The sequence below is a fragment of the Epinephelus lanceolatus genome, chromosome 8 (genome assembly GCF_041903045.1).
Source record: "Epinephelus lanceolatus isolate andai-2023 chromosome 8, ASM4190304v1, whole genome shotgun sequence".
NCBI lineage: Eukaryota > Metazoa > Chordata > Actinopteri > Perciformes > Serranidae > Epinephelus > Epinephelus lanceolatus.
Window position 1 is genome coordinate 25,993,684 of NC_135741.1, and position 21,486 is coordinate 26,015,169.

At 40.1% G+C, this 21,486-nt stretch overlaps 1 protein-coding gene across 1 annotated transcript; it reads right to left on the reverse strand.

The window, feature by feature from the left end:
* Positions 1-1,278: 1,278 nt before the first annotated feature.
* Positions 1,279-20,899, reverse strand: sort1b (sortilin 1b). The gene is made up of 20 exons (XM_033628904.2): positions 20,279-20,899; positions 17,075-17,134; positions 16,766-16,839; positions 16,582-16,678; positions 16,334-16,495; positions 15,285-15,358; positions 14,155-14,204; positions 13,192-13,319; positions 12,325-12,469; positions 11,832-11,987; positions 10,397-10,503; positions 10,068-10,170; positions 9,767-9,938; positions 8,917-9,107; positions 8,614-8,803; positions 7,159-7,275; positions 6,467-6,575; positions 6,224-6,336; positions 4,674-4,806; positions 1,279-3,486 (listed from the first exon to the last, which is right to left on the reverse strand). The coding sequence occupies exons 1-20, from the start codon at positions 20,549-20,551 to the stop codon at positions 3,472-3,474; spliced, it is 2,469 nt and encodes an 822-aa protein (XP_033484795.1). The 5' UTR covers positions 20,552-20,899; the 3' UTR covers positions 1,279-3,471.
* Positions 20,900-21,486: the final 587 nt, after the last annotated feature.

Below are 21,486 nucleotides of genomic sequence, written 5' to 3' on the forward strand. Positions count from 1 at the left end.
TGCATTTGTATTTTCTTCTTCAAGACTGCACATTTTATGCCATAATCAAAAAGAAGACATTGCTATTTCATTTTCGTGGTCTGCCCTGCAAAATAGTGACCATAATTCAAAAATGATTTGGCAATCTGAGCGGCGCAGGAGAGTGACGTCAGTAGCCGCGCTTCTTCAGCTGACCATGGTGCTATCCATCTAATACAGTAGGGGGCGGTGTGCACATTTGATATATGGATGCATCACAGATCATGGCGCTCCCTGAGATTGTGCTTTCTAAACATCGTAATTTCCCAAAACTGAATAAATACCACACATAGCAACACAAAACTGCTTTGCTAGCTCAATCATGTTGTAACTAAGATATCTGCTGGAAAAATTGAAAAAAATTCAAATTTTACATTTCAAATTGAATTTTGGTATCTATTTGCTGGGGCATATTTTGAAAATTAAATCTCAAATGACTTTTTCTTTTTCATTTTAATTAAGTAAAAGAATGAGCAGTCTTGAAGAAGAACATTAAAATGCAAATAGGATGATTGATGATTAATTTTATTTATGAGTCAAATAATGCAGCCACAATCTTAAAATGAAAAAGCATTTCTGCAAATACATTTTAATTTAAATGTTAGTCACGATTTGCTTCCATACTTGTGAGTTGTAATGGAGCAAAATTATGTACCCGTTACCTTTGTTAAATGTTGCTGTTGTCCCTGTTTTTTTTTCTGAGAAGAGGAAAAGATTGCTAGCTGCTAGGCTAATTTATACAATGTAAAATGCCATAGGCTTGTGCTAATAACATTAGCATGTTGTATTTATGGGGTGTAGGCTACGGCGTAGGGTCTGCAACACAATTATAAATCTCGCTTAAGTCTCTTTATGGTTGGTATGTGTCTGTACAAATGGCATTTTGCAGATGAAGGCCATGAGGGCCCCTGAACCTTTGGACCCCCAGGCTTGTTTTCACTTCCCAGTAGGCCTGTTCAGTAATCCATCCATGTATGTGTGTATATGTATGTGTAAATGTCTATAAAATAATTAGTAGGCACTGTCACACTCCTCTTTTGCACAAATAATCTAGGGATATCCCTGCAGTCATGACTGGTCTTGAAATAAAATCTAGAGTCCTCTTTGTCTGAGACCAAGACAAGACTAAATAAAAATGCAGTCTTAGATGAGATCTTTAAAAAGTGGTCTTGAGACTGATCCAATGCTGGCTTTATTTTTAATCCATTTTTCACCCTTATATTTTTACACTGCTGTAAAATAAAAACCAGGCAATAAAAATAGAGGAACATATGAATTTATTGGCAAACCCAAAGAAAATTGCCTCAAATATACAGAAGAGAGAAACATAGCAGATACAAAGATGTAACCTTGTATATTTACAGAACCGTCACGATGAATCATTAATTTATACAGCAGTTTTAAACTGTAAGAAAAATGTTACCTTCACTTAACGCAACAAACCATCATAAAATAACTCGCCATTGTATAGCAGCTACGTAATAACCCTGTATCCACTCTGTATCACTCAGAATTATACATCATGCCGAGATATGACAGAGAGAATAACCAGGTTACTGTAGGCTGTTTTCTTTACAAAGCTCTGTGGATTTAAATATTGAGAGATAACATGCCATTCAATGAGAGCTCGTATGAAACGCACACATCCGTCACTGCTCAAACTCATCTTAGGCAACAAGTGCAACTTCGAGGTGTCACTGACAAACTAGATGGAACTGGTTACACACTAGTTGATATAAATAATAATCAATCATCATATCCTCACCCCAGGCACTTGTATAACCACATCCAATTCACTGCACTCTGAACCTGCAAGTCACAAATAAATAAACCTGTATTAAAGCAACATATTTAACACAAGACAGACAAAATAAAATGTGCAATAGATGAATACAAGAAGAAGAAAAAAAGCCCTGTAAGACTTAACGTGACAGACATGACAGATTGGTTTAGAGGCATCAGCCAATCCAGTTTCAAAATGACAGCAGCATGATTAAAAAGAAAAAAAAAACAGCAGATCACTGTGAAATGAGAAACTTTCATTGACCCTGTTATTTTAGAGAATTTGCTCCAGCCCAGAAGCAAATACCAATAAAAAAAAAGTCCAACAACCATGTCTGTTAATTCCAACAGGCTAAAGTGTTAGTTATGCTATACAACATTTACACAATGTTTTAATAATTTGCTCCTATGCTTCTGTCGCCAAATCGTATCGATGTACTCTGAATCTGATGTAAAAAATATCTGTAGATATTTACTATCAAACTATAATTATTTGTCATTTCAGAACTTCTTCAAACCGCAATTTGTTACACGAGTTCAAAGATTCGTTAGTACAAAAACTGCTCCAGTGATTATAAACACTACTTGAATATGACTACAGTGATTATTACAGTCTTGTCATGTTAATCAGTAGGTCACGTTTAAGAAAAACTACAAACTCTAAGCATACAAAGGACCTTGTGCTTTGGACAGTTAGAACTGCAGACATGTTATTGAACGAACCCTGTCTTGAAACAGACACACTTCACCACCCTTTACACACTGACGCGTGATGTGTTTCACGCAACGACATCTCCATTCATCAAACAGAGCGACTGGAAACATTATTGTGCCAATAGGATTATTTAACATGCATGGACAATATGCTCAATCGAAACATGTTATTGCTATCAAACCTAATGCAAATGGACATGTCCACTTGCTTATTATTACTTCAACCATTGTAAAAGTATGCAGGCTTGCATCCCAAATACAGACAGGAGATTTCACAAGTCAGTACTCATGGAAGAAGAGGCCTGAGAACCTCACATTTACATACTCTTGGCCATCCGGGGCACACTTTCTGACCAACAAATACTTTCTTAACAGCAGGGATTAAGATTCAGATGGTTCGGGAAAGTTATTAACCAGCTACTGAGGGCAAACTACCAAATTGATACCACATCAGAAATGGCAAAAGAAAATCAGGTTTATGTACAAGTGCATGAGAAAAAGGACACAGATGTTCAACAGAAGTGAGAGTATTTCCAGGAGCACTCCCATGAGATGGGAGAGGCAGGACCCGTAATGCAATGGTGGTGGATTTATACAACTAGCTTTGCTTAGACACCCAGGACTCTGGCTCTGTCAGCAGTTCAAATGACTGCACCAGTTCTTCGTTCCCTAAAATAAATAGCTTGGAGACTCGAACTCAATCAACAGAATCAATAACTGAAGCACGACACTACAAGACGTCCGTCCTCCTCAGCTGTGGCATTCGTCCCAGGAAGCCTCCGTACATTCATTATACTTCACAGATGACAGCAGACTCTTAGTCTGGTAGCTGAGGCCAAAGTTCATACTAGAAGGTGAAAGGAAGAAGTAGCTGGAGACAAAAGAGTGACAGGAGCAGCAGCCGGCCACGGGGGGAGCTGGAAACCTGTTGCTCAGTTGCAGAGCAGGTTGTGCCTGCTATTCCAACAGGTCCTGTGTAAAGACAAGAACATAACATACCAGTGAAGCCAGCGCCAATGCAGGTGAGCAAACAAGAAGTCATTATGGGTTTGTGTACACACACGCGCTTAACTCAGTTACTCAAGTGGCCTGTTGGAGGTGAATTCAGGTCATAACTTTGTAGCAACAATGAAACATCACCCTCTGACCTACTGGACTAATTAATGTTGTATTTAAACACAGTTTCATTTTTAACAAAACTATATTTGACAAACAGGCAAACGAACATTTGGAGAGCAAAGCTGCAAAGACAGCTGTCCCCTTCCAGCAGTCTTGGCTCTTAGTGATTGTCTGGGAGGTGAAACTGTTGTTTTCCCAAGGATGGCGAGGGCATGACCCGCCCTACCCTACCTCTGACTGGCGAGTACTCATTGCCTTCATTGGATAGGGTGGTTAGGTTTAGGCAACAGCAGTGAGAATGGTTAGGGTTAGAGTAAGAATGTCAGGGAAAGTCCATGAGAGGCAGAGGAAGGCAGAGTAGGGCAGGGCATGCCTTCGCCATCTTAGGAAAAAATTCCAGGCAATGTATCAGCTCATGCATCATTTATGTGGTGTCGGAATAACTGGAAAAAAGTTTATCACAGGTATATTGGTGTCAGCTGACAGTGTCATTACAGAGTTTGTCCACCAGAGAGCACTGACAAGTTTGTTTGTCAAGAGAATAAGTATCAGCTAATATATCATCATCATCATTGTGTGATATATTATAAGGGTCTCTTCCTTTCTACACTTCACAGCAGGTGGTTGGCCTGTACAGTAGGAGTGCACAGTGGGATAGCGTGGCTTCGTCACTGTAGGGTCCTTAATGTTTAATAGGCTGATGAATGAGGCTCCTGACATGCAAAGGCCCTAACTCCTAACTCTGTATCTGTACTGTACAACAATACAGCTGAAAGTGTCTAGGGTTTATTTAACAGCAGTAATTATTCTTATTTGTCTCCAGCATCAAGATTTGTTGCAGAATTTTTGGTCTGGTTCGGTTGTTTTCTGTCTAACTATTCTATTTCTCTGAATTTCTACATGGCATCAAGCAAGCTTTAAGATAAACACATATGCTGTTGGTTTCACAGTAAAACCGTGGCCCAGTCTTTGAAGAAAAACCTGGCACCCATGTTTGTATCTTAGTCCAAGTTTAAAGGAGGAAAAAGTTTCTACTGTACCTCATCTGAGTCGTCGTGAAACTCTATCTTGCCATTCTGTGTGGTGTGGTTGGTCTCCAGCGGGTCATCCATCTCCTCAACAGCATTGTCCTCGACGTGCTGCTGCAGCACAGAGTATCTGTGAACCAGGAACCTGTCGGACACATTCACGATACTGTCAGGTCACTTGAAATCATCTGAAAGATGCAAAGCAACAAAATGCAATGAAGTGTGACACCCTAAAAACACCATGGTTCAACCTGACGGGCTTGGTTTTGCATGAGGCAGCTGTGCATGCTCTGTGTCCATCTCAGCCCATGCTCTGAGTGCATGTTCATACTTAATATGATGACCTGAACTATTTCTGTTTGATGAAAACGAGAAGTTGGACTGAGTGGAAAAGTACGGGCTAGTTTTTTTTCTAAAGCTTGGAAAATTAGGTCAACAAAACTGAATGATACACACTACAATGCTGAAGGCATACAGAATATATGAAACATGTTTTCCTATAACTTGTATATTTGGTCTCACACCTGTCTACATGGAAGCTGACAGTGTGACTTGTAAGCCTATTTGGGCTGCCAGATTCTTCACTGATATCAGAATACAGACCCTCATCTGAGCAGATCTTTGTTGTTGGTCCATCCAAATGTCTATATATTTTTGCAGTATTTAGTTTAACATGTTTTTCCACATAATGTTATGAAGGCCAATTTGAGAATTTGTCAATAGTCAGATAAAAGTCATTGGAAATTCTGCAGGGACATCTTGGCCCAGTTGCAGCCATGCGAGCAGTACAAGGAGAAAAGTTAATCTTCATAACTTGATGATCACAAAAATAAAAAATCATCTCTGTTTGAAGTTACAGTTAGGTGTGAGGTCTCCTGTAGGTTTAGTCTTGGGGCCAAGGCAAAGATTAGGTAGATAAAAAACTTTCTAGGCTCCAGTTTAGCTGGTTTATCTTAAAAGTGGTGAGACAACCCCATGCAAGCTGACAAGAACGAGCATTAGGCGCAGGATGTAAGGTCCCATCTTGGGGTGAAATACCAACTTCAAGGTGTCTACAGGTATCAGACAGTTTAATTAAATGCTTTCAAGACCCTTTCAAGACACCTTTAACCAAATTTAGGAAAGCTATTTGGACAAATCAAGTATTACTCATTTAAGCATCACAGGTAATCATTGCAGGTAAGTAGTATATATGTGGTCTTGTGCAGAGCTAAGTATTATGTAGGATTATGATTATTAGAGTGAGTTAAGTTGATCTACATTTTGTCAACAAGTAAGTGCAAGTATGAAATAAAATGACAGTATTACAGTTTTAAAAAGATTCTAAACATTAGAAATGTGGACTTAGATTAGATAAGATTAGTTAAGACCTCACAAATTAAAGTTTAAGATATTTTATGACTTTTTAAGGATCTGCACAGACCCTGAAGTGTTTAGGGAATCCTTAAGGACAGTAAAAGAGAAGTGCTAACACAATTACAAAGACACAGTTTACCATCCTGGACACTTTCTTCTGCAGACAGGGCCTGGTTATGAACTGGACGACACATAGACACACTAACCTGCCACCACAGACATATTTCTTGACAAAGACGACTCCAGCTGCGACGCTCAGCAGCATGACGATGATGACTGTTATCACAATGGGTATAGACTTGGAGGAGTGACTGTCCACCTGTAAATATAACAGCAGACAGCAGAAGTAGGTTTAAGTGGAAGTGTGGGATATATATATATATATATATATATGTGTGTGTGTGTGTGTGTGTGTGTGTGTACATATATTAGTAGGCAAAGGTACTGACCAGAAGTTCAGGAGCCACCAGGTCGCTCACACATCTCTTACTGAGGTCGATCTCTTTACGCTCCGGCATGTTTCCTCCCTCACATTTATCACCAGGGATTTTCCTATAGCTGTGGAACAAAGACACATCAACAGTGAATGACAGTTATACTTAGTGTTAATTTATTATCACAATTCTATACATATAAATTTAGCTGTATGGATACGACAGTGACCCTACCTACTGCACATAACGGTTTAACTGTTTTATATAACCTTCTGTGTTCTGTTCATTTAGTGTCAAGATGTACTGTCATTTCTGTGAAGTCAGTCTGCATGCAGACAAGCAAGCACAGTTTACTGAAAATTTCATTTGCTTTTACAGTCAGCATTCACTCCTCCTCACTGAAGAGTCACTCTCACCCTGATCTACTTCCTCTGCGTGACAATTACTTCTTCATTTTCATCACTTGTCTCCTCTGAGAAACACTGAGAGCAATCCTCTCTCCTTCTACCATAAAATGTCGCAATGGTGATGGCCTTGTACAGAATGTATTTTACACTGTATCCGTTGCAAAATTAATATGTATTTAATATTAAAACATAACACAGAAAATAAATATAATTATCAAGCAGACTAGACAGTTACAGACAAGTTGAAAGAAATCATGTGTCATCAATGATCACAGCAGAGCGTCAACACATTTCACTCACCCACTGGTCTGCAGTTGTTCCTCTTTGCCGTGCAGACAGAACTCCAGCACTTTGCCTTTCAGGTCCGGCTGCTCCACACACTCAGAGCTGTTCTCTTTACGGTAGTATCCAAAGTCACTGCAAAGAGTCAGAAGATGCCAGGATGGTGAGCAAGGGTGGAAGAAATAACCTGCATTTGCTCTTGTTACTCTTGTAACGGACAGCTTGTGTGGCTCAGCACTTGTACTTTTCAGTTACAATTCATTTTTACTTGTGGAAAAATCCACTCCAGAATACTTTTACACTCTTATTTAAAACCACTTTGACACGTTAAATGTGAACTCTCCAGTTACTGTATTTTATGTTTCAAAGCATCCATTACAGAGTAAACATTTAAATGAGCAACCTTTTACCTTTACTTAAAAGATTCTTACACCAGTAAGTTTACTTTTAACAAAAGCAATCACAGCTAGTTAGTAGCACTTTGGCAAAAGTAAAGTATAGTCAGAATGCATACTAAATAAACACACTTTTTTGAGTGTGCTGTTGATTGATAATATTCTCCCACAATGCAATGCACAAAGGGACCTGCTTACAGCTAAATAAAAGAATTAAATTGTGGATGGTGGTCAAAAATCTCAAAAAGCATATTAAATCTTAAGACATTTTTCTTCCATTTCTTGAAGCTTAACTTGCCGTGACATTACAAAATTGCAGTTTGATGGACGGTTTATATTGTGCAATTGACTGACTGCATCACTTCCAACAAAAAACACAATGTATGTATAAAGTCATACAGAAGTAATCCCTCTCAACCATCACTTCTAACCCACTAGAAGTTAGTGGTGGTGGGTTTATCTGCAGAGACTCTGCCCTCTGCCTCTATTTTCCAATTTTCATTTTATTTTGCTGTGTTTAGGACGTGGGCAGTGGGGTGTAGTCCCCAGCCAACAACAACAAGCAGGTGAGGTCAGGATTTAATAAAAAAGAGAGTGACCAGGTAGCAGCAGCACACATCCAGGAGGAACCTATTAAAATCACGGACACAGTGCCCCAAAAAAAAAAAAAAAAAAAAAGCAAAGTCGATAAAGCTCGTCCCAAAACAAGAGTGAATCCAGGGTTGGCCTGGATGAAGAGCAACACAGAGTTGGCATGTTTTCTGATGGAAAGGTAGGTGCCAGTGGTTAGCTTAGTTAGCTAGCTTAAGTATCGGCTTTTCCATTACAAGTAATGTAACGTTCCTACGTTAGCACAGTAGCTTGCAGTGTATGTACAGATATTGTAGAGAGGAGGGGCTAAGTTTAAATGTTGTGTTTACTTACAGTAACCAACAATTCCTGCATAGTATACCTTCAAGTATGTGGATTTTCTTTTGTACACTAACCGCAAAAACAGTATACTATGACGATTACAATGCAGCATACACTGTGTATAATTAGTAGGTAACATAGATTTGGGACACAGTGAGCGTCTTACCACAGGAAGTCATCCAGGGTGCACGGACACGGAGTTGGCTGGGTGTTGACATTGTAATCTCGTCCGTTCCAACAAACAGAGTCCTTCCTGAGACGGAGGAACTTCTCTTTGTAGCCCAGCATGCAGCCATCGTTGGGGTCACTGATGTCATCCGAGTGGGCCAACCACTGCACGTAGTCCTTGTCATCACCTACAAACATAAATATTTTGGAATCTGTTACACGTAATCTCAGATCACAACAGCTCACTAAATACTGCATTACAGTCAGTTTGTTGTATCAACATGATTCTCATGTGACTCACAGTCTCTGGTGAGAAGATCCCTGAAGTCGATGGTGGTGGAGATCCAGTACTGGCTGAGGAGGGAGTCTCTGTAGCCCCAGATACTGACATTCATGGAGCGAGCTCCAGGCTCTGATGCCAGCCCAGTAAAGTAGATGGGCTCTTGGGTGAAGGTGTAAACACCCCAGCACTGTCCTTCATCAGTAGAGAATCTGCCAGGACACAAAAGCATGTGCAAATATTAGCATAACCCAAAGAAACTTAAAAGTAAAGCACTAAGCTGTAAAGCATGCAATGTAAATTAAAATCAGAACTCATATAAATCACATTAAGAAAAATGAAAACAGAATTCAAGCATCAGCAAATACAAACTCATCTGTTCCCTCTGATTGTTGCTACCTTCAAATGGGGTCATGTTCACTGTGTTCATGAGATGAGTCCATATGAACGCCTCTCTTTTGTGGTATTAAACTTTTAAGCAGAAATTTTCTGATGCTCTGAGTTCACGAGTTGTGATGTGTTTGCTGGCATTTTTAGAAACTGTAGGGACCATGGAAGTCCATTTTTTGGTGGATGGTATGTTAATACATTGTAATTTTAGTCATGTAGACATAATCTTATAATATCTGTGGGGAAATAGTTGATCTTCCTGAAAGCCTCATCTTTTTCCTCTGTCATTATGCCTTTGCATTCCCTGCATTACATTAGCCGCTAGCCAAAAAGCTAAACTCTTCTTAATGGCTTCTGGATGCCAACAGTTGCCGTTGCATAGCTGCTTAACCACTTGAAATGGCAAGCATATCCTGCACATGACTTCCCATGTTGTAACCACGAGCTCAGGAGTTCCACTTGAAGGCAGCGTGTAACTCACTTTATCTTGTTGATAGGTTGAGTGGGGCTGTGCTCCACAGCGACCAGCAGCCCTCCAGAGTCCAGAATAGCGTAGTGATGGGGCCCATTGAGGGCCTTTATCCAGGTATACCCCCCGTCATCGGACACATACACATCAGGCTTCATCACTGAGATGGCATCACCAACACTCCCTGATGAAAAACATAAATGGTGAGATGGCAAAAAATCTCTTTAATAACTATCTACTATAGTAGATATCTTTAAAAAAAACTTGGACATTGTCAAAAACACTTGTCTGAAAATTCTGAACTGAGAATTACCATGAGCTAAGATGAGACCGACAGCGTTTGGTTCAGACAGAGGCAGCATGGGGACATTCAGCCTCATAGCAATACTGTAGGCTGCGTGGATGTGAAGAGTGCACTACAGACACAAACACAAGCAGCATTTGGTATCAGACTGGTTATATCACCAACACTGTGACAGTCGAAAAAACAACTTGAAAAATAACAAATACTGACACAATAAATGGACTGTGTTTTGGCACTGCAGTCCAAATTAAGTTTCAAACCCTAATTCATCAAAGTGCACAGTTTCCATCAACTTTCTATCTGTTTTTTCTCCAGACACACCAGCTTCTTCTCTTTACCTTGTCTGGGTCTTTGGCTGTCGCGTCACACTTGCTGTTGGCAGGTTTTCGCAAGGGAACCCATTCTCCTCCCTGATCAAAGGACACCACAGACTGCACAGAGGTATCTGGAACAACATGACAAAGACAGCGCATTTACAGGGATCCTTACAGGGGAACTATTATCCTCATTTTCAGATGCATATTTCAGGATTCTACTAGAACGTGTTTACATGCTTTAATGGTCAAAAAAACACTTTATTTTCCTCCTGCTGTCTGTGCTAGAACACCTGTATTCACCCTAGCACCTATCTCTTATGCCCAAAAAAAAGCCCAGTTTGCTCTGATTGGTCAGCGTTTCTAGGTCTTATGCACTTTTATTGCAGCTTGAAATGACTGTAACTGAGTAGAGCGGCACTTTCTACAGTGAAAAATCACCCAAAAAAAGCTTCTAAGCCAAAGTCTTCACATGTTCCAGCAGGAATATGGGCCGATTCGGGGAGAAATCAGCGAGCAAGATTACCTGTTTCCCCAACATTAGCATGTTTGAAGTAGTGCGTACTGTTCTGTAGCATGTACACTATTTAAGCGTGGATGAGAGTGTGTGAGTTTGTTAGTATGCAGTGGATATATGTCTGAATCCCCAGGGTGGCAGAAGTATGCCCCGTTATTCTAATTTGCAGCGTCTAATTCACATAATACGCATGTGTCCTATTTAAAATTCTTTACTGTGTTGTTTCTATTTCATGTTTTGTACTGCAATGTTTGGTTTGATGCAGCAATTTCCTATTACCCAAGACAGTTTTCTCCCATGTGAGACAAATGAAATAACCTTGACCTTGAGCCAAGTCATGTAAATGCTTGCGGTAGCGTGTTTGGAGCAGATGCCCATGTAAAGAAACCCTCCAGGGTGATGTCAGCTTGTCTCAAAGTAGAAAACATCAAGTCTTCATAACTGTCTGAAGCCTGAAGTTTTTGCTCACAGAGATTTGAAACTTTGACCACATTTAATATGAACATCCTTCATTGTATAAAATCATTATATATATACATACATGACAGAAAATGATAAAAGACATAATCGGTCCTTTTAAAAAATTAAGCTGATGTGCCTATCCAAAAACAATGCTTGCAAATAAAGCTTTAAAGTAGAGGTAAGAAAAAGAGGTAAAAATAAAAGAAGAAAGACAGAGGAGACTGAACAGAAAATAAAGTGTGCAGCAGACATAATGAAGTTAAGACTGAGCTGGTGATGTGGTATTTCTGTTGAGGCGTCAGCCAGCGGCATCAGAAAGACATCAAGTCTGACACTGAACAGCTAATTAAATATTTACATAACACCGTCACATCGCTATGCAATTGAGAACTCATACGTGTATGTTCTTCTGAAGGGAGTCTGAGTGCAGGCGTGTGTTGTGATTCTTTTATCTAAGCACAGGCACATGAATAGAGTTACCTTCTGCCAGGACGCTGGTGATGAAAACTCCTCTCAGAGAGGTGACATTAGTGAAGTCTGTGTCGCCGCCCGTGGTGGTGTAAAGGTGGCGCTCCAGTGACTTGGAGTACACAGTGCCCCGGTCATCTGACACATAAATGGTACCAAATCCTGTATCTGTGGGTATATGAAAAAAACACACTAATTGGTTAACAAATACTGGAGAGAAAACTCTCATGTTCTCAACATGGACAGAATGGTTACAAAATTAAACAACCCGTGCTTGAGATGGCTGTCAGAGATAGCACAGGTATGATCACATTATCCCATTTGAGGTTTAAAAGGTGGTGTGTTCTGAGTGTTTTATGTCCCATTCGCTTTAGGAAAAAGGATTAGCGTACCGTTACCATTGGAAATTGCTGGTTCCAATAATTTATGCAAGGTATCACGTGGACCAGGAATAAGGTCACTACAGGACCAAGAGTGAACAGGAGAGGTTTCTGTGTGAACTGACCTCCTGGCTCATCGACGTGCATGAAGACCATTTCATCGTTCGCTGCAAGGATGGAGTAGAACTGCTCGTGACCGACTGGGGGCAGCTGGGCCATGTTCCATGTCTCACCCTGATCCACTGACACGTAGATCATCCTCAGAGTGCCCTGCAGAGGAAGAGATGGGGAAAGAAAGAAAAACAATGAGAAGGACAGGACGAAAGAAAGAGGAAATGATGTGGAAAAAGAGCAGTTTGGAGAGTATTTACCTCAGGCAAATTGACTTACATTCATAAGGTAAAGGAAAAGAAACAGGGCCATGCACAGTGCACACATGTAAGCACACACAACACGTCATGAGAGCCATGTATTTTGAGTGTAACAATATCCACATGAGCTCACCATGCAGTGCACATTTAGCAAACATTCAAATATGATGACTTGAGATACCCAGATTAACTGGTTTGCCAAAACTGCCGTTAGATAACGTCACAGTTTCTTAACCGTAAGAACTGTATGAGCTAGGATATCTATCCAATATCCATCGAAGGAACTAAAACTAAACAAAAGGGTGACTGACTGACAGATACCAGATATTACTTCTGGAAATCATTGCTACATGCAAGACAAATAAGACTGGTGTTTCTCCAACCCTCCGTAATCTGAGGAGGACTGTGGGCAGGGCTGTCATTCTCTGTCTTTGTCTCTGTAGATTAGTTCTGCATAGCCTATTCCCATTCAATCATTCTAAATGATTTTTTAGGTGGCCAAACATTACACTGTAAAAACTAACTGGATACAGTTGATGCTGATAATATTAGGGCTACCTCCCCAAAAGCCTAAGATTCAAATCAGTCGGAGACCCCTCCATCAAAATTCTGTATACTAACCTTGCCCGTCATTACAGAGGCGAAGAGGAAGCGTCCACCCAGGCCGAAGGAGTAGATCTTTGTGGCAACAGTCTTGATGGTTTTACCGTAGTCTGTCGTCCTCCTCAGTTCCAGCATTCCCCGATCAACTACAAAAAAAAGACAACATGGAAAGTGTAACTAGTTACGTATAGCATTTAAGAGAAATATGAGACGAAATCATGGCAGTCTTGATACCATTTGTCATTACGATTTGTATTCATTGTCCAACCCAAATCCAGTTTATCCATGTAAAAAGAGGTTTCAATAAAAACATGCAGACAATTATCTTTAAAAGGTACACTATGCAGGATTTTCCTAACAACAATGTATAGAGTCATACAAAAGTAATTTCTCTTTATAGAAGTGCATGGTGGTGTATTTATTTGCAGAGACTTTGCCTACTTTCTTCTTATTATACTGTGTTTCGGATCTTCCTGGGCACAGTGCGCAGGAGTGGTCAGGACTTAATAAAAAGGTAGCCAGCACGCAGGCGCCCACTGGCTTAGTGGGTAGAGCAGTCATCCCATATACAAAGGAAATATCCTTGCCACAGCAGCTACCGGTTCAATTGCCACTTGTGGCCCTTTGCTGCACGTCATCCCCTTTCTCCCCCTTTCATGCTTAGACTGTGCTATCTAGTAAGGCAAAATGCTGAAAAATCTAAAAAAAAAAAAAAAAGAAAAGAAAAAAAAAGAGGAAGCTACAAAGGAACTGCAGACATAGCGCTCAAAAAACACAAATATAGCGAGGCAATCGCCAAACAGACAAAGCTGGGGTTGGCTTTCACTTTCATTTTGATACTTATCACAACCTGTAGCCAACAAATCCGGCATGGTATACCTTTAAAATGTCTTGAGTTTAAAAGACATTATATTACATGTACTGCACCTCAGTAATCTACATGTACACACACAGAGGTTGCACATGCTAATTTTCACTTACCACAGGATCCGTTATGGCTGGCTGTAAAGAAGATGGTATTTTGCCGTCCCCTAGAATCAGAATGCAAAGTACCAAGAATTTTCAGATAAGCAGACATACACATTTTGAATCCACAGAGTCAAGGATATGAAATGCAAAATAGATGTAGGCTGCTCTGTTGATAAGGATGTGACAGCTCTCGTTGAGCTTAAATCTTAATAAACAGCAAAATAAGGATTGAAGAAATCAGGAGTCTTTATGCATTCTACATCTGTTTCCATAAAAGTTTTGCTTCACTGTGAAAGTACGTATCATGTGACAAGCTTATCAAATGCAACCAGCCATGCCCTACCTAAATATTTACTGTCTTCTGAGTATTATGCTTTGACTACAGAAAGCTCCTGCCCCAGTTGAGAATGACCCATTTTCCTGGAGCTTGATCAGACAAGCGTCTTTGGGATAGTCATGAAAGGTTTCAGGAAGAAATTTTTGTACATGCAGTTCTGTCAAGCACAGAGACCCTGAAAACAAAACCTTAAAGGTGACTAGAAAGATATTCAGAGCAGCCAAGGTTACTAAGTGATACATACCAGGAAGTGCCTCTAAAACAACAGGAGTGCTGCGAGGGCTTGGCAACAACAGAGCTAGTCAAACAGTCACTGCAATGCAGTTTTACTGCCTACTTTGCAAAGGTGGAGCAACAATAAAAGTCTTGGGAGGAAAATTATGAACATGTTTGCCTCATGTTATTTAATGTTATACAAATCTTACATTTATCAATTAGCATTAGCAGTTAGCATATCTATGAAGAAGTCAAAACCAAACACGGTTAAACAGGCTTTGCTTTGATCAGTGATAAAGATCCACAGCAAACAGGGGTGGAGCTTTACTGGCTTCAACTACCTGTAATAATAACCCTCTTGGAAGAACTAAAACTATAGCCAAGGAGAACTGACTAACAGATACCAGATATCACTTCTGCAACATGCCAGACCAATAAGAACATTGTTCCTTCACTCCTCTTTATTCTCACTGAATAGAAATATTTCCCTGAGTCACAGACACTCGGGGATATTAAATGACACTGCTGTTTGTTTACAGAGCACCTGGCAAAGGTGCTAATGCTAATATTAGCTTGTCTAGTCTCTTACCATTTCACCAGACACACCATGTCGTGGATCTTTTTCCAGTTGCTGCCCAAATCTTCAGACAGCCACAGTTCATTCTGACGACAGGAAAAAAGACTTATCAAATGATGAACTCATGGTTCAACTGCAAAGATACCACTGTTTACACGGGACACACATAATCTGGAATACTAGAGGGGCCCATAAATGCCATAAATATGTTAATAAATGTACTCTGTGCAAACAAATGGTTGACCAGCAGGAGTTTTCTTGCTATGAGGAAGTGAGATGTTGACCTTTGCTTCAGTTTGCTCACCCTCTTAAATTAATGACAGATTTACGATTGCTAATTCAGGATTCACACATCTTAAGGCAAGTTAAGACTTTTTAATTCCACTGGGAATAATATTTAAGACCAATTTTACAATAACCAAAACAAAAAAACATGAGCCAACATCAGTTAATTAGGGTTAGGGACAATTTTGCCCACATGTTTGTTGATGGGTTTGCTGTGCAAGTTTGTGTTTCTCACTCTGCTTGTGGTATTCCACTGCCTTGATACCCATCATGCCCAGTTTGGAAAATCTCTCGCCTTATATTGTTTTCAGCCATACCACAAAGTCTTGGTCAAATGGCCAATTTTTGTCGACTTTGCACTTCCCCACGTCGTCCAGGGAACAGTGACAGATAGCTAACGGAATGTTGTTTGTTTGGCTATCCTGAGCTGGGTGACTTTAATGTGTTAATGTGAGAAGGATTAGTAAATTATTTACAAAAAAAATAGATGTCACCCATTGTTTTGAGACTTAACTATGCAATATCAGAAAAAAGGATTCATAAAAATCTTCTTTCCATGTCTGACACTTTTAAGGCTTTTGAAAGATAGATTTAAGACATTTTAATACCAATTAAAGCCTTATTTTAGATGAATAATTTTAATTTTAAGTATCTGCAGGAATCTGTTGTTACTTATCTGAGTTACCTGCACACAGAGCTGGAGGTTTTAAGTTTATATAGACTAGCTAACTTTTCCTTCCAAATAAATCTTCAGCTCTTTAACATTCACTACTTACATTGTTGCTGAGGACCAACAACACATTGGCGTTCTCAGGGTTGTATGTGATCTGCATGAGGGGGATGAAAGGCAGGTCTCTGGGTGTGAAACTCTTTCCAAAGTCACTGGAGACAAAGATCCGTGAGGCTTGATCTCCGGACACTTCTCCTGTCAGGATCACCTAAAAGCCAGAGCCCCAAATTCAGGACGTTAAAGGTTAAGATGTTACAGAAGTGCTATATGTTTTTTCATGTGGACGTGACTTACTTTCCCAGAGTTCCCAATAGCAATGCCAAACTCTGATCTGATGAAGGTGTTGTTGATGAGGCTGGTCACATCCTCAAACGACTTCCCGTAGTTCTCACTGGCAGACGAGTGGATGCAGCCAAATTAAATGCAAATCAAATGCAAACCGTGTGGTTTTTCCAACAAGTGTGATCGTGAGACTTACCTGCGATAGAGCTTGGACTGCCCGAGCCTTAGCATGAAGAAGGGCACCTGGAAAGTCGTCAAAGCCAGGATGACCTGCCAGGAGAAGAAGGTTCAGCTTGAGGAAAGTGGAGCATGGATCATTTATTAATGTGCACTAGACCCTGATGTGAGCGAACTCATTATGTAATCTGCAAGGTTCTTTACAGGCAAACTACCCTGTCACTTTCACACAGTTCACTGAATAATCCAGCCAAGTTTATCCTATTAACATCACAGAGGAGCAACACTACATGAGAAGCATGTTAGGTGCAAACAGAGGAACACTCACCCCTGTGCCATCTCCAACCCAGGCCAGCGACACTGACCCACTCAGGTCATTGAAGGTATACTAAAAAAGATAAAAAATACATTAGAAATGAACATTGTGCATAAAAATCACAGCACCAGTTAAGCAGTATTTCTACACAGCTGTGTGAATGACACTAAATTGTGAGAGGAGTTGGCGTCCAGCTGGCAGGAAGGATGATCTGACCACACAGTTATAAACTGCAGTCAAAACCTAATTGTGAATTTTGCTTCCAGACTGTATTTTTGCTTTGACTGGCACCATGTTTCCCCTCACCATGTGGTTAAGAAGAGATGACAAAGTGTAAAAAGTGAAGCACCACTTATCAAACACACAAGCATTTCAGCAAACACAAGGCTTCGAGCCAGTTGCTCTCAGCGCAGACTTGTGAATACGACGACTGCGCACCACATTAAAAACTGAGGTCAAGAATCAGACTTTCACTTTGACGACAGTCTTGTGCATATCAAGTCCATTCAGCAGTGTGGCTCTAACGAAAATACTTTTGCTTTTATTTTCAGAGAGAGTCCAGCTGCGTGATGTAAGAGTCTTGATTACTGAAACCCAAATCAGTGGCCCATTATTCCTCACAGGGTTGCCATTGCCATTTTGTGGGTGAAGTATTCCCTGAAACATGTCCTTTTTTTTGGCGCTGATGATGGAATTAGCTAAGGAGTGAGTCACCTCACTTCCTTCTCATGTCAATGAAAGTTGTATACTCTCATTACCAATTGGGCACTCGCAAGAAAATGGTGACAAGTAAAGTCAAAGTTTATGACCTTAAGGGCAGGCGAGCATTTCAGTAAACCTAGACACATGAGCTACAGGCATTTATTAGGCATGTATTGTGCAGTTTGCTGCAACTTCTGTTGTTATTTGATAACCGCTGATAAATGTACATTTGCTTATCTACAGTAGTGGGAAAAATTCAGCCAGGCATGTGTATCTCCTTTCCTTCTCAACCACCTGTCAGACTTTTTACACATAACTTTTTGTTTACCCAAACAAAAACCTTTCTCATTCCTTCATAGGCCACTATAAATCATAATAATGGTGTAACACCTTCATACTGTGATACTGTAAAACTGCAATTTTTTCTGAGATGATTATCATATTATAAAAATTTCATACAGTTGCAATCCTATTCTTCAACCATGTGAACGTTCACAAACAGTTTAGGCAGGTCCGTATCAGCAACTCATGCTGTAAGCAGCTCCAGCACCAGTGGGACCTGTAACAGTAACCTCGAGGGGAATGACGTGACAGGAATTCTGTCAACTTTAGATTACCGAGGCCAAGTATACAAAGCCTGCAATGCAAAATTGATCACATGGCAGTGAGGAGCTAGGAAAATAAGCAACACAGGACTCTACTGAGGTCTTAGCCTCCTGATTGTTTTGAGGAGAGCACTGCATAGCTGCATAGCTATTTTTATAAGCCACATTAATTTGGGGGTTTTCACTTCCAGGGTAAAGTGCTAAAAACAGTGAAATCCATTACATATCTGGTGAGACCACTTAGCCTCCTCTCCTACCCAGGATTTCACTGCTAGTAAAAACAAAACACTGTAGTCTGTCTGTATCCTAACAGACTTCCTGCTCGCTAACTGCTCTCACTCTCAAACAAACACAGCTTTTAATTACAAAATAACTACCACACAGCCAGTCACATGGATCCCACTGGGCACATTTCCCTGTCAGCACTGGGGCAGATTCAGTCTCGGTGGATCCTTAAATACAGAATACAGCTCCATTCTGGAGAAGAATAAGATATAGGTCATGGCCAATAATGGAGCATTTGAGAGGTAAACCAGTCTGGCAGTGCTTCAGTGGAGCCTACGTAGGTCTTATGGCATGAGGAAAATAGGCGCTGTTACTGTTTCCCTACACTGTGTTTCACTGCACCAAATATTAAAGACAAAAAAATCATAGCAGTCCAGAATTGGTAGGCAACAGAAAGGCGAGATGGTACCTTTAATGGTTGGCTGAACATTGAGAGAGGTATAGAAAGAGAGATTTGGATGTTGAATGTCATTTTGGATCTTTAATTAAGTATTTTGTTTTAGGGACTGTTCTTACTTATGGTGGGAGCAGGGAGTGGTGCAAAAAAGGGGAAGACATGTCAAATTATTTTTTTAAGACTGAGGAGGGACATATTTTGGTTTAGGAGAGGGGCAGACAAATTTAAATGGCTATATTTTGTATTTATTTTACCAGCAATTTTAGAGAAAACATGCCTTTCAAATCTGGCGAGTTTGGAAGGCATGTTTTCTTTCTAAATCACCAAACTTACACCATTTATCATAGCCAGAAATGGTAAAAACATAAATCAATATTGGATTTTCAAATTTCTGATAGTCCTCAGACACATCGTGTGTGACAAATAGGGCTGCAACAATTAGTCGACTCATCAAAGGCTAATCGACTATTAAAATAATCTGTGACTATTTTAGTAGTTGACTAATCAGTTTGAGTCATTTTTCATAGAAAAATACTATAAAAGTACCCCAAAATACTCTTATTGCAGCTTCTTACGCTCAAATATTGGCAGTTTTGGGGTTTGGGAGAGACAGACCAACATTTTCACACATTTTTCAATAAAATGATTAGTCGACTAATCGAAGAATTAGTGCCTAGTGACAAACACACAATCTGAGCCTAAAATAGTAATATTCCAACAAAACTACACAACAAAATTACACTTGGTTTAAAATTTAGCCAAAAATAAACCATTTAGGGTGAAAAAGTGACTTTTTTTAACTCCAGGATTTCATCATCAGCTTTTAACTTTCCTACATCTGAGGATAAGTTTTAAAAATGTAATAATTAATTTATGGTGGAAGGAGGGTCGTGCATTTTCAGCCAGTCCACAAAGGGAGGCTCAAGGAAAAAAAATGTAGCTTCGAGGAGGGTCAGAATTTAAGAAGAAAGGAGCCACCCGCCTCCTCTGGTAAATAAAGAACAGTCCCTTACAGGAAAAATATATCCGCAATGCAATTCCTTGTATTTGTTATCCTGGGCTTCAGGGCTTACAGTTGAGTGGAAAACAGCCCATCAGGTTTCTAAGGTCACTGAATAGCTGATTAGGCCTATTTGTGCACCTGGTTAGCACCTGCGCATCATCTCCTCTAGGCTCATTTAATTGTCAGACGTGTGAAGGGAAACACGATCTCAGTTGGTAACTTACACGGTGGGTGTTGCCGGCTAACTTGGTGTCAGATCCTTGTAGAGCTTTGCAGGAGTCCGCCTGCTCGGTGCTTCTCCGTTTTATCTTGTGGTTTGGTGATGGAGCCAGCCATGCAGGCAGGGACCTCTTTACGATGCTCGCAGCTTTTGCTTCAATGTTTGAACGCTTCGAGAAAAGCGACTGTCCGAAGGGTTTGGATCCCAGCTGGAAATCTACACCGGCTGTAAAAGTGGAGACAGATAACAGCAGGATACAGCGCAGCCAAAGTCCCATCCTCGTTGCTGGTGTCACTGGCGACAATAAAAAACAAACAAAGACAGAAAAACCACGTAAAAAAAAACAGTCTTTGTTTATCCCGGTCTTGCCCAGAAATTGAAGGTCGCTACAGCTCTGCCGCGGATGACATCAACAAAACAGTAGTCCTCCTGACAGCGATTATTTCGGGCTTTGAAAACACGGAGCGCCCTCAAAGCTCCCACTAGCTTAAAATTTTAACAAAACAGTTTTAAAAAATCGCAATTTGTCAAATTAACCGGAGTGTCTAACACCTAATATTCGCGCTGCAACTCGTTAGCCTGCATTATATCACTGTAACGATCACAAAATTGTGTCTACGGGTTGTAATGCTCTATGCCGAGAGAAACCGCTGTGATTGGCTGGTGCGTCCACCTGTTCGCTGCTCTGATTGGTCAAATTCTGAAAAAGGACGGTACCAAACGGAGTTAGGTTGCGCAATACTATCATGTAAGTCCAACCAGCCAGAACTTAAACTTTAAAAAAAAAAAAAGCTTAAAATGGCATTTTCAGCCACTTTTGGTTTTATTTGCGGTGGGGAATAATGTTTACTTAAATAAAGGTAACATTCAAAGCTGACAATGACTGTACACACACAGTAATAGCGGTAGAATTAATGATTTAGTGCTGCTTTATAATTAATTGTCTCAGCCCCATGAGTCCACACACAAGGCTCTGTCAGTCACAAAATAAGAAATAGGTAAAGTTAAAAAAAAATTTTTTTTTTAAAAATATATGTTTAGTTTTTGTGTTCCCAATTTATTTTTTCTGAGTCCAAAATGATAAACATGTTAACTTATTTCAGTATTTCCCTCACCACATGATAGTATTAGTTTAATTTAGTTTATTTTATACATAAAGACACAATTAACAAGTGAATGTCATGGGGAGACATTTTACATTTTAGACATTTT